This window comes from Cibotium barometz, chromosome 4, assembly GCF_041138505.1.
Source record: "Cibotium barometz isolate CiBa-2024 chromosome 4, ASM4113850v1, whole genome shotgun sequence".
Taxonomy (NCBI): domain Eukaryota; kingdom Viridiplantae; phylum Streptophyta; class Polypodiopsida; order Cyatheales; family Cibotiaceae; genus Cibotium; species Cibotium barometz.
The window spans coordinates 25,642,620-25,656,171 of NC_141049.1; the positions used below are offsets into that span (position 1 = coordinate 25,642,620).

At 47.6% G+C, this 13,552-nt stretch overlaps 1 protein-coding gene across 1 annotated transcript in view; it reads left to right on the forward strand.

Annotated features, from left to right (window-relative positions):
- ORG4 (OBP3-responsive protein 4 (ORG4)) overlaps positions 1 to 13,552 on the forward strand; it is an 89,101-nt gene that overhangs the window by 15,070 nt on the left and 60,479 nt on the right. Inside the window, 3 exon segments of the mRNA XM_086787326.1 lie at positions 10,718 to 10,988; positions 11,073 to 11,187; positions 11,190 to 11,224. Of these exon segments, the coding sequence (XP_086643452.1) occupies positions 10,718 to 10,988; positions 11,073 to 11,187; positions 11,190 to 11,224 (421 nt within the window).

Sequence of the window (13,552 nt, forward strand, 5' to 3'; positions counted from 1 at the left end):
CGTTCTCGATCAAGCTCACGTTGGTGTTCCCGAGGGGCGAGTTCAGTTTGACGCCGGTCTTCGTCGATCCTGCGTTGGGCTTCCTCATAGTCCCGTCTTTCTTCTTTTTCTCTTTTCCTTCGGGCCTCGTCCTCTCTCCTTTGTTGTTCCATCTGAAAGAAGAGGGAGATGTAGTCGGGTGCTGCTGGAGGTGTAGAAGGACGTGCTGCTGCTGCCTCCAAGAGTTGGAGACGCTCCATGAGAAGCTGGTTCTGAGCTCGAAGAAGAGCTATGGTGTTTGTTGTAGGCGGAAGAACGAGGTGTCCTTCGGGGGAGACGTCTTCCGGCTGATGAGTACTCTCTCCTGTAGACATGATGCTGAAGTCGGTGGTGGTGCCGGAACGCAATCTAACCATCCAAGGATGCCCCCACGCTAGGATACGGTGTGTGTGGACAATCTGAATCTAATACCAATGTGATATGCAGCGGAAGTCTTTATATTGGATGATCCTGTCACACATGCTCACACCGTCTTCTGTATCCTGAGTTTCGTGAGTTTAGCAATCCATTTCAATACTTCAAACTTTAAAGAGATGAGAGAGAGAGATATGATAACTGTACACCAGATTGGGTCCCGAATTACCCACTGAAGGGCCCCCTATCCCGATAACGAGATAGTATTTGCTTTATTTCTTTAGAGAGAATGACTGTGGACTGTAGATAAGCCAAACGCAAGATCTTGGAGGATCGGAGAGTGGCTGATCTGTACACTGCTGTAGAAACACCTCGATGACCTGATCTCGAGCCTATGCACTCTTCCCAAATGCATGAGGAAGGGCTGCACACCTGAGGCTGAGAGAAGAAGAAGGTGGACTGTTCTACACTATGTTAGAATGCTGAAAACACTTATGAATGCTGCAAGTATGGATGATGCACAGAAGGCTGGACACTGCTGCAAACTGTGGATTCAAGGCTGGAAACTGCTGTGGACAGAAACGCAGGCCTGTAGGGAAGCTGCTGAACTGAAATGCAGAGGTTCTGAGGCTGCTGGATAGAAACGCAGAGGGTACTGCTGCTGCTGGACAGAATCTGCAGGGGTACTAATGCTGCTGGACAGAAACGCAGAGTACTTCTGTACGGCTGGACAGAATCTGCAGGCGGCCAGGTACTATGCAGGAAAACGCAGACTTGTATGCTGAATTAGAGACTGTAGTGGACTGAATCAAGGCTGATTTGAGGCTGATAGCAGGCGCTTGGGGCTGACTGAAGCAAGGGGTTCTCAAGGGGCTGGAGAAGCAAGCTTATGAGCTCCAAGGGCTGGATTAGTCTAGGGCTGAAAGCAATGATGCTCCTAGGGCTGAGGAGGAGAGCTCTTAGCACAATGAAGACTGAATGATAAACTAAGCTCTATGCAAGCCTATTTATACTAACCGGAGGTTGGTCATTTAATAAAGTTTATATTTATAAATGCCCAATAATGCAAATAATGCTAAATAAATACTATTAAATATGGAAAAAATACCAGATAAATCCTAGTAAATTCCCTAAGACTTCTGGGATGTTCTAAATGATGCACAGGCATATGCATGCATATTATGCAGGATGCAGAGTGCTTTCTGATGCAAACCCTAAGGCTTCTACTGACTCTACATGCATGAATGATTCTCCCCAAGTGGGTTAAGGGACTTGACTGACTGACTGACCCGCTAAGGCTGAGGAATGATCTACGTAGCTCGTGCCTGACTTATCCTGGATTGAGGATGTACAATGGGGTCACGGCGTACGACAAATATCATCCTATTGGGTTCTAAAACTGTACAACTGTTGCACTTCTGATGATGAGCCATCTTGTCACCATGCACTGAGTGCAGAGTGCATGTGACACCTGCCTTGACTCTGAACACCGTCTTGGTCTTTATTCCTGAGAAATGAGTCTGGCACTCTCACATCACACCCTTTGGAGGATAAACCTCCCTTGGGACCGTTGCTCGAGAACCTATCTAGCTCACAGGACTGCCATCCCCTCTGGCATTGTGGAACACCACCAACAAACCTCCTGGGAGCTCTTCCCGATTCTGTGTTCCTTGCCTTGGGCTTCGTATCCGTGTACTTTCCTGTACCTTGGACCTGTACACCATCATATGGGACTGAGTCAGCGTTTAGCTTTGCTGAGCCTGATGCTCTGATACCAATGTAACATGCGGAAGCTCTGAGAGTCTTCTTTCAGCCCTAAACACTCTTGGAAACCATCTGATGCAAAAACGCAGATAGAGAGAGAGAGTAGAGAGAGAGAGAGAGATGCTGGAAAAATCCCCATAACTTCTACGCTTCTCTTCCTGGCTGGCTGGTCATCAGGCGCCTGCTTCTGAAGGGCTGGGCACATCTTTTGTCCACAATCCGAGGGCTGGGCAGCCTGGATGGGCTGCCCCATACTTGCCCTACAGCCATATAAAGGCTGTAAGCTCCTGGAAATAGCCTTATCTTTGCCCTAGGGCTGTCCTATAGCCCCTCCATGGCTGGTGGGTTCAGCCTGGGCCTTCCTGGCCCTCATGGGGGTGGTTCTACACCATTCCCATGCCCACACTCAGATCCGGGGTAGCCCTATGGGCTGGCCTCTTGTCCTAACCACTATCTACTCAGTGATCTGGCATTCGGTACCATACCAGATACACAGAATCACTGACATCATTCTAGAGGGAGACTCACAGCGCGGACTGGCACTGTTTCATGTGCAGGACAGTGCACACCTGACCTTGGACTCATGTGCAGGACAATGCACACCTGACCTCGGACGACTGAGATGGATCCCTGGCTGACTCGTCCCAGATTGGGCTCACATGGGACTAGTTCACCATTCCAGGTCCTACACCTTCTGTACAGAAATGTCTACGTGGCATCCAAGTGCGGGATGCACGTGGACATATCTGTACAGAAGGTGCAGGAAGCTCATATTCGAGTGCCATATAAACCATACAACCATATAAAGGCTGTCTTGGCCCCTTGGTTTACTTGAGCACTTTGCTTGCCCACCTGCTTCAATCTTTGCTTCATTATCCGAAGATAAATCCAATCTCCTTCTGAAAACTTCATATCCCTTCGGTCTTTATTGGCCTGTCGAGTGTAGGCCTCTTGTACTTTAGCCAATCTGTCTTTTACTGACTCTAAGATTTCCTGGTAAGACTCCGTCACTCTGTTCGCCTCCGGTACTGAAGACGAAGTCCTGGTTAACAATGATTGGAAAGGTCTTCCAAACGCTGCCTCATATGGAGTCCTGCCAAACAATAGCTGAAGAAAAAGAGTCATTCAAAACAGCTTGAACTAAAGGCAAATACGATTCCCACTTACCTTGCTGATCGTGGACATAACACTTCAGCACATCAAAGGCCAACTGGTTGTATATCTCTGTCTGGCCGTCTGTCTGTGGGTGGAATGCACTGGAAAAATTCAGCTTAGTACCAAAATTATCAAACAATGCCCTCTAAAAATGACTGGTAAACTTGGCATCTCGGTTTGACACTGGTTCTAGGAATCCCGCCAATCGGGTACCAATGCCGAATGAATAGCTGGGCAACATCCTCGGCGGTCACATTGGTCCTGCAAGGAATCAACATAACAAATTTGCTAAACCTATCAACAATAGTTAAGCACTGCGTATTACGCTTACTCGGCCTGGGAGGCAGATTTGTGACAAAGTCCATCGAAATGTCCTGGAAAGGACCCTCAGGAATTGGCAAGGGTTGTAACAACCCTATCTTCTTTCCACGAGGAGCTTTCACCTTTTGACAAATGTCACAGCGTTGTACATATGTAAACACATCACGCCTCATCTTTGGCCAATAGTATTGCCGTTCTAATTTCTCCAGAGTCGAATTCATGTCCCTGTGACCACCTGTAATGGCGTCATGGGCATCATGGAGAAGAGCTGCCCGGAATGACTTCATGACACATAGTCGGCCTTTGTAGAAAAGCCAACCATCGCGTATCAGAAAATGGCATTTTCATGTGGCATCCAATGCCTGTTCCCACTGAGTACCGAATTCCTCGGAATCCGCGTACGTGTGCTTCATGTCCTCTAGTCTTGTACCAACAAGGTCAAGTCTAGTGGTCTGAATCGTAGACACTTGTCCCTTCCTGCTCAAAGCGTCGGCCACTGGATTGGCCTTTCCTGGAAGGTACTCAATCATACCACCAAACTGCTGGAATATCTGACTCCAGCGATGGTGTCGATCACTCCACTGTGCACTTGGCATCATCTGATTCCAGCGCAATGCTTGATGGTCAGTGCGAACCTCGAGGTCACGGCCATACAGGAAATGTTTCCAATGTTTCGAGGCCTGTATAACTGCTAGGAGCTCACGATCATAGACTGAGTAGTTCTTCTTGACAGGCAGTAACTTACGAGACATGTAAGCTACTGGATGACCATTCTGTTGCAATACACCTCCAATTGCGATGTTACTCGCATCAGTGATCACTTGAAATGGTTCGTCCCATGAGGCAAGGGCTAAACAAGGTGCTTCTGACAAAGCCACCTTGAGGTTTTGGAATGCCTCCAACGCTCGTGGAGTCATTCGAATCTTTTGCCTTCTTGTTTTCACTCTCTTTAGCAGATCGGTGAGAGCTGCCGAGAGATTAGAAAACTTGTCCATGTGGGTGGAATATGCCTGGCATATACCCACAAATGATCTAATGTCATGACTCATAAGCTGTCTGAGGTACTTCCCAATAACAATCTCGGCCACTTTAGCCGGATCAAGTCGAATGTCTTCAGCACTAATTATATATCCCAAGTAATGCACCTGGAACAGATAAAATTTCGACTTCTTTTCATTGACGTAGAGCTCGTTGCTTTCCAGCAACTTAAGGACTTTCTCCACATCAATGTCATGCTGCTCAATTAGCTGAAAATATGAGTATGTCGTCCAAAAATATGAACACTTCATGCGGTTAAATGTAACTGGGGCGTTCGTCAAACCAAATGGCATGACCACAAATTCATAGTGGGCCCGTTCTGTACGGAAGGCTGTCTTGGGGATGTCCCCCTCTACAATCCGTACTGGTGGTACCCACTCTTTAAATCCAGTTATGAGAACACCTTTGCTCCATTCAGCCTCTCGAGAATATAGTCAATTCGAGGCATCGGGAATCTGCTCTTGATAGTCAGCTTGTTGAGTGCACGATAATCGACACACAACCGGGAAGACCCATCTTTCTTCTTGACAAACAAGATCGGTGCTGCAAATGGCGACACACTGGGGCGGATGAAGCTAGCTTACAACAATTCTTGGAGTTGGTGGTCCAACTCCGATTCCATTGCCTTAGAAAGGCGATACGGAAACTTGCTCGGGGGTTCCGAGCCTGGGAGAAGGTCAATCCTATGATCCTCTGGTCTGGACGGGGGGAGCTGGGGAGGGAGGCTCTCCCGAAGAAAAATCTTCTGGAACTTTTCATGGAGAACCGAGTACTTCTCAGAAGCACTGGCCATCGTTTGGGCTGTTTGGATGTAAATCATCGCACACTGTGCGCCTTTCCTGAGACTGCTCGCTTAGCCTGCAAGTGGCTTATGAGCGGAAAGTTCGGAATACCTGGCTCACACTTAATGGTCACCGGGGTGTTTGACACATTCCGATTGATCTGGAACGTGTGCTTGTCCCACTTGACATCAGGAAGAAACTTGTGAAACCACTGGATACCCAAAATTATGTCTGCTCCTACCAGAGGGGTAACCATAAAGTCACGCAAAAACTCTATGCCCTGAATCACTAACTTAGCACCTAGAGCTTCATACTTGACGCTCGTTGTCATACCTGTGCTAAAACCCTCAACCTGTTTGTCGACCGGAGTCAACTCGAAACGGGTACGCCTAGCGGCTTGTTCCGTGACCACATCCTCCGTGCTGCCGCTGTCGAACAAGACAACGACTCTCTGGCCACCTATGTAGCCAAAGGACTTGAGGAATTCGTTGCGCTCATACTCCTGGTCATGGGCGCCCTTCTGCTTATCTTCGAGCTCCCGGGTAATAATTGCTCCAACTGAAGCACCGGGGTTTGAAGAGCCATTTTCGTGCCTAAGGGCTCAAGGGGACTAGTCCATGTCCTCTTTGTGTCCACTCTGATGATATCCATCCTGATTACGCTATTTTGCTCTGAGCGGGTGAGATCCAAAAATGGACAATCCAGACTGTATTGAAAGGGTGGTAGTGCCTCTATCCGCAAACCATGTAGGTCAAACCATGATATCATCTGAGCATACCAGCAATGAGTATCTCCATCCTCTGCCAATTGTATGGATGAGGTCAATGCCAATCGGGAGTACCTTTGCTGAGGGAGCTCCCATAGCTATTGTAAAAAGGTAACTGCTTGGAATAGGGCCATGGTCACTACTGGTGCGGCACCCAGCTTAGCCCGAACAATCTCATGTGGTACCGATGATTTGCTCCGAATCATGCGGGCAATCATCATAATCAGTGGTCTCTCCATTTGCCTCCATCCCTCATCCGTCCCTCTCTGAGATCTGTGATGTATGTTGGGCCCCCAAATTGGAGCTCCGTACAGGAGGGTCGGTGTGACAAGTGTATCAAATAGCCACAATTTGGTGGGCGGCTCCTGAAACTGTATGTGTGCACACTGCCTCTCAAGTGCCCCTAAGGTTGCATGCCCTCGAGCTAATCTAGCAGCTTCTGCCTCCTTAAGGGAGAAACACGGTCCTATGAAAGTAACTCCCAAGTAGACATATGACCTGACGTACTCAACTGGCTCCCCTCGAAAAGTGAATTGAGGCTATGATCTCGTCACCCATGCTTGTGTGGTGTTAAACACCATAACCTTGGTTTTCCCAAGGTTCATTGTCAGATCTCTATCCGCACAGAATGCCTGTAATGCATCCAGATGTCTCTATAATCCCTCTGGAGAGTGTGAGATTAGAACAATATCTTCAGCATATAACAAGATGGGTATCAACACCCTTGCCAGGCATGCCCCTGGGCCTCCCAATCTTCTACATAATCTGAGACCACATCAATGTACAGTCCAAAGAGGGTGGGCGATAGCGGGCATCCTTGCTTCACCCCTATCGTGGTGGTCACCATATCGGATAGTCCCGCCTGGAGCTCGGACTCTACCTGTCCCAGACTCATACAAAGCATATATCCCCCACTGCATATCCTCATGTACCTCAATGTCATGCAATCTGTGCATAAGCCTGGCACTTGCCCTGGCCTCTTCAATAAGTGCCTGAAGTGTCAGTATGTGATCCAAGGTAGTAAATCCTCTCCTGAAGCCGGCCTATCCATGTGCTTGATGACCATGCCTCGCTGCCCAGTGGCTTAGCTCCGACCGACTCCAATATAGAGCCATATAGTTTGGCCAAGTAATGACCAATCATGATCGTCCTGTAGTTGCCTGGTACCATGGGGTTCCCACTCTTAAAGAGTGGTACAATGATATGCTCTTTCCAGCTTGCCGGGAAACCCTCACAAATGGCACGATTAAACACATGTACGATGAGCAGAGCCAAAGTGTCGCGTGCATATGAGAAGTGCTCTCCAACTAGCCCATCATGATCCTGTGCCTTTCCATTCTATAACCTGTCTATCGCATCTAGCACCATCCGCATAGTAAAAAAGGTATTGCTAGCCGGTCTAGCTCCCAGTGGAGGGGGGGTGGGGGGCTGTCCTGGTGCATTATATAGCTCTCTAGCATAAGCATGCCATGCCTCAGGTGAAGTAATCGGAGTACCAGGCTGTCTCTCTTGAAACATCTTCCATGCCCTCTTGTTGTCCTTCCCCGGGAAGAGTTGGTAGATCTCTTGCTCTACTTTAGCCAAGTAGGCTCGTTTCTTCCTCCACACATCATCATACCGACTGTTCTGTGGGGCAGTGTTGCCGGGGGGGGGGGGGGGGGGGGGGGGGGGGATCATAGTGCAAGGAAACGCATGAGGCGGATGCATGTAGTACACTTGGCAATCCTCTCGTAATCTCATCCAGAGGGCTATGCGGGTCTAAAGCAAACAAGCCATGAGATATTGCATCTCGGTAAACCCCAACTGTCTCATGTGTAAACTGATATCTCGGGTACCTAGGTAGATGAGTGGCTGGCCCATCTCTCGGGGATCTACCTACTAGTGTGAAACTCAGGTATGCATGATCGGTTGCTATACCAATGGGCCGACTAGAAATCGTGAAACCCCGCACATCAGGTATCAATGAAGGAGATCCCATCAAGTAGTCCACTGTGCTCGCTCCCCCTTTAAAGTTCCAGTGTGTGAGAGCATCTGATCCTTGCCATCTTGATAGGCCATTGTATATGACCAACCCATGTGCACTCCTGAGTGTGATAAAATGCGTGCCATAATCTGTAATCTCCCCCTCATCTTGTGCTGATCTCTGCAACCCTACATCCTCTGCCGTGATCTCCCGGTACATAGCCTCTTGAGTATCATACAGCTCTGTCTGCTCTGTGCCTGTACGTGCATTAAAGTCTCCCAATAGTAATATGTCTCCCATGCTGGCAAACCTCATGATATCATCATATAGTGGCGTATAGGGCAACTCTCCTGATGGTGCAAGCTTGGAGTGGGTTGGGGGGAAAGTAGCATACTGCCACATATAGCTCGCGGAGCCCCTCTCTGCATATTCGAACCCACATGTACCTCGCATTTGCATCTCTATGTACCACATGTATTTTGTCCCGAAGCTCCTCCCTGAAAAGTATTGCCACTCCTCCAGTTCCTCTCGTACCTCCCACTGTGCGTGGCTGAGGGCGAACACTGATTCCCATCTATAACCCCGCACGTTAGGAAGCCTCTTGTTTGTGCACTGATGGGTCTCCGTATACATAGCAATATCACTGTGTCTGAAAGTATCCTGCATCTGTTCTAAGGGCTCCACTGCAATTCCACATCGTGAATTGCAAGGTCTTATAGGCCGCGCACCGTCAGGCGGGCCTCCTCTCCGTAATGATGACTTGGCCATCTCTACATACCGCCCATTTCCCCTCTCTCCTTGCCTCAAGCACACGCGGCATGTGTTCCTTCCGGTGTGCTATCTGTGCCGGTGTAAGGTCCTCATCCAAATGAATTTTTTTCCCCATAAGGGCCATCCTTTTGGAGAGGAAGGCCTTCTTCTTCTCCAAGTCACCAAACCTGATGATCAATATCTTCGCCCTGGTTTCATCTCTGCCTACTTGCCATGCTCTAGTAATGGGTACATCAGTGGCTCCAATTTTTGTTGCAAGAGCTTTTGCATCCTCTTGGGGATTTCCCTTATCTTCCTACCCAACTACGCGTACATGTGTCCTGTCTCTTGGCTTCCTCTTCCAATGTAGCATTCATCACCTCTACTTTATTGACTGGTGTATCCTTCTGCTTTTTTACTACTTCAATCCATGGGCTGACTTCCTCAATTTGGTTCTTTGTGGCACTGGCAATTTCAGCCCATGAATGCATTTCCTTCTCACATGCAGCCACTTTTGCCTTACATGATTCCAAAGTGTTTTGCATTTCTATGATGTCTTTTTCGCGGTCAGCCATACATGTCTTCAAAGTGCCTTCGTACGATGCAACTGTTGTGCCAATCTCCCGGAGCATGTCATCCTTCCATTTCTGCATCTCTTTTTTCATTTCCGTGTGCATCAAGGCTTGGGCTAATTCCATCTCAACCCGTACTTGGGCTTGCATTTCTCCCTTCAATTGGGCATATATCTCTTCCTTCAGGGTTTCGTATATCACTTTCCTTTGGGCATGCATCTTCTCAGTCCATTCCTTTTCAAGCTCCTGTCGCATGGTGCTCATCTTTGTCCTTATGTGCAGTTGTATCTCCTCATAGAGTGCCTTGTCTTGTCGGGCCATCTTCGCAAGCCTTCGTGAGCCAGGGGACCTGTCCCTTCCCTCAGTCTTCTGCGGTAGGCATTTGGTGCCTTCGTGGGGGTGTGAAAGATTGTTTCACCATCGTGTTCTCCCTCCTGGGATTGAGACATGTTTACCCTACACACAGAGCAGGCAGAGATGTGCAGGCTACATGCTGAAGCACAGGTGGGCATCGCAGACAGAGCAGCCAGAGGCGCACAGAGCAGGCAGCGCAGGTGGGCAGCGTAGACAGAGGCGCACAGGCTACATGCTGAGCGCAGGTGGGCAGCGCAGACAGAGCAGCCAGAGGCGCACAGAGCAGGCAGCGCAGGTGGGCAGCGAAGACAGGCGTGCAAACTACATGCTGAAGCCAGGTGGGCAGCGCAGACAGAGCAGCCAGAGGCGCACAGAGCAGGCAGCGTAGACAGAGGCGTGCACGCTACGTGCAGGCTAGAGAGAGAGAGAGAGAGAGAGAGAGAGAGAGAGAGAGAGAGAGAGAGAGAGAGAGGTGCGCATCGACATCTATTTGTCACACACACACACACACACACACACACACACACACACACACACACACACACACACGTATGTATCTTTGTATGCATTTATGTAGAATGAGAGAGGGTGCGTATCTACGTCTATTTAGTTACACACACACATGTATGTTTTTTTGTATGCATTTATTTAGAATGAGAGAGATGTGCACATTAAGTTAGACACAGGCACATCTATGTATGTATTCATGTTTTTTGTGTGTGTGTGTGTGTGTGTGTTGGGGGGATTAGGTAGGTTTAGTAGAAGGAAAGAATTTTTTTTTTGAATTTCATTCTACCTCGGCAGTTCACATTTGTGATACTTTATGTATAATTTATCTGACCTACTTGTCTTTTTGAAGTGTGATGCAGCATCAAAATACATATCACAGGGAAGAATCTAGTTCAAATGTGCCAAGACCATCCGCCGGGTTTGATCAAAAGCATAGACCAAATGTCCTTCAGATGCAGCCCATACCGACCAACATGGAGGCAGCAGGGTTCGACACTGGTAGTACTAACGAAGATGCCCCTTCGTGGGACGACTTGTACAGCATCGAATGGACACCAAAAGAATTTTTTCTGAAGTTAAGGCAACATGTCGAGGGCTACCAAATCGGTGCTAATCTTGAGGTGCGTGCGTGCACACACACACTGTGACACACATACTATATCATGTCCACCTGGTGGTTTTTCTCAAATTGATGGATTTTGCAGTTTGATGTGTCGGGGGTGAATGCGTGCAATCCGAAGCTGGTGATCAAGCCAGTATCAGAGGATCGAAAATGGAAAGTTGTGTTTGAACCCAAGCAGGCCGATGTGCGACTGCTTACCAAAAGATTTCCATAGGTCCATTCTTGAGCTTACAGGTAGAAAATCTATGGAATATAACGACGTTGTACTGTCGTGGTTGTTGTGATGGTATATAATTCATTTTTAGTCCCAATATGTTATAATTTTGCTACAAAAACTTATTATACATACACACAGAAACACAGATGAGTGCTCGCATAAAACGAACTGCTCCAATGTATCTATGCTCATAAATTGTTTGAGAATTGTTACCAGATTGCCGTATCAGTTTGAGTACAAAAAATGCATTGAGCTTTGTACATGAGGTGGAAAGAGCGATACAAGGAGTGGGTGAAGTAAAGTGGGAAGGGTAAGGCTAGAAGGTAGAAGATTTGGTACAGCATGCACAGGGAGATGCATGGATGCAGCTGCTGGTATCACTGTATGCCAAGTTCCTAGAAGTAGCGGCCCTCTACCATCCCTGTGTCGACACATAGCTAGCTCAAATATGGAATGATATTCAATAGGATTTGAATCTATACGTAAGGTTTAGAAGACTTGTGCATCAAACAAATAGAACACAACAAAACACCAATACTGCAACGATTTCCCAAGTTCCACTGTTGAATCTTTCCCCTTCTCCCAAGATGCAGTTTTGCTACAGGAATTGCACCTCTATTACACCATCCAACAGTTTGCTAATCCAGATTCCAATTCCACTACCTTTTTAAGGTCCTATACTTCCAAAACAAATGGGTTATTGTTTCCACTTTCAACTTGCAGCAAGAGTAAACTGTCCAGACTCTGATCTCCCTTGCCCAAAATATTTTCACGGCAGCCCGTCTCTGCATTTTCATGCTACCCTCCACCTTAGGTTTTCACATTGCTTCTTTTATCAATTTTCATGGTTTCCCTCCTCCCTTGGGCCTTCTCTGAGCCTTCACATTGTTTGAGCCCTGCGTTTTCATGTTTCTGGCCATGTGACGATGGCATGCCATGGTGTGAGCTGTGTAGTGAAGATGGGGTGGAGAGTGGCTGGGAGACCTTTAGAGAAGTTAGGCAGCTCCGACTCCTCTAGGGCACTCCTCCAAGGTGGCAGGGGTGTTAATGGCTGGGTGGAAATAAGCAAGGCTGGTGAAAAAGGGTTGCACGATAGGCAAAGGCAAACAGTAGATGTGGGGCTTGTTGGCAGTGCGGGTAGGTCTACAACGCATTTAACACAAGGTAGGCGGGAGAGGAAATAGTGTGTCCGCGCATATGCGCGTGGCTATCAGAGGGGGTGCTAGCGATGCAAAGGGTTGGCCGATAGTGAAAGGAGAAAAAACATCAAAGAAAGAGAAAACATCAAGGAGAGAGAAAGAGTAAAGAAGAGAGAATGTAAGCAAGAGAGAGGAGAGAGAAGAAGGGAGAGAAAGAAAGCAAGAAAGAGGAGAGAGATGTCAATCCATCGGAACCCACATGATAGTAAAACAATGCTCCTATGAGGTATGAGCTATGCCAAATTAATCATACAAGATAACCATGTAAAACCATAGCTTAATGAGAGTCGGTCTCAAGAATCAAGGTGTGGAAAAAGTATCCAAAGTTGCAAGCATCCATGTTACATTGGTAGGAGGGCATCAGGTTTTGACGGTAGAAAGGCTGCAATTTTTTTTCTCTTAGAAGGGCATGGAGATCCATCACGAAGAATCCCATCATCATGAGCGTTTTCACTCAAGTTTGGGTTTTTTTCATCAAAGCTACGTTTTGCATATTCTGTACCGATAGATAGCTCTTGTGTGTGCAAGGGGCACTCAGCCAAAGGGCAAGAAAGAGGGCCAAACACACTTAAGTAGAGGGTAGACATAGCAAGCAAGAAAGGTGGCATGTTGGTGCTTCAAACGCAGCTAGATGGGGGTGGAAGAAGACGCATTAGGCGAGTCTAGTGGTGGGCACTCAAAGGCCAGATCTGGGAGAGTAGAATGGCAGCCATATTCAGCAAAAAAACGCAGAGGTCAGCACATAGTAAGTGGCCATCCACAGCAGCAAAGTGCCACAGAAGTGCCTCCAAGGGGTGCTACAGGCTGGCTAATTTGTGAATGGAGGGGGTAGACAGGGCAGCCTTTTACACAAAGTATATGCGGGCTCCCTCCAAGGTCACCGCGAAATGTTTCACTATCGAAACGAAACGATGCTGAAATGATTTATTTTGGAACAAAACGTTTCAACACCATGTATGTGGACAATGAGACGTTGGACCAAAACAATTAATACATAAAATGTGAAGGTGCTGGCCAATAGTTATAAGATGATATTAGCATATTTATCATCAGTAAACAAAGAAGACATACAAAAGAGAAGAGAAAAGAACAAATAGGATGAAAGAAGGAATTCTTGATCATGGCAAAAAAGCTTAATAATAAAAC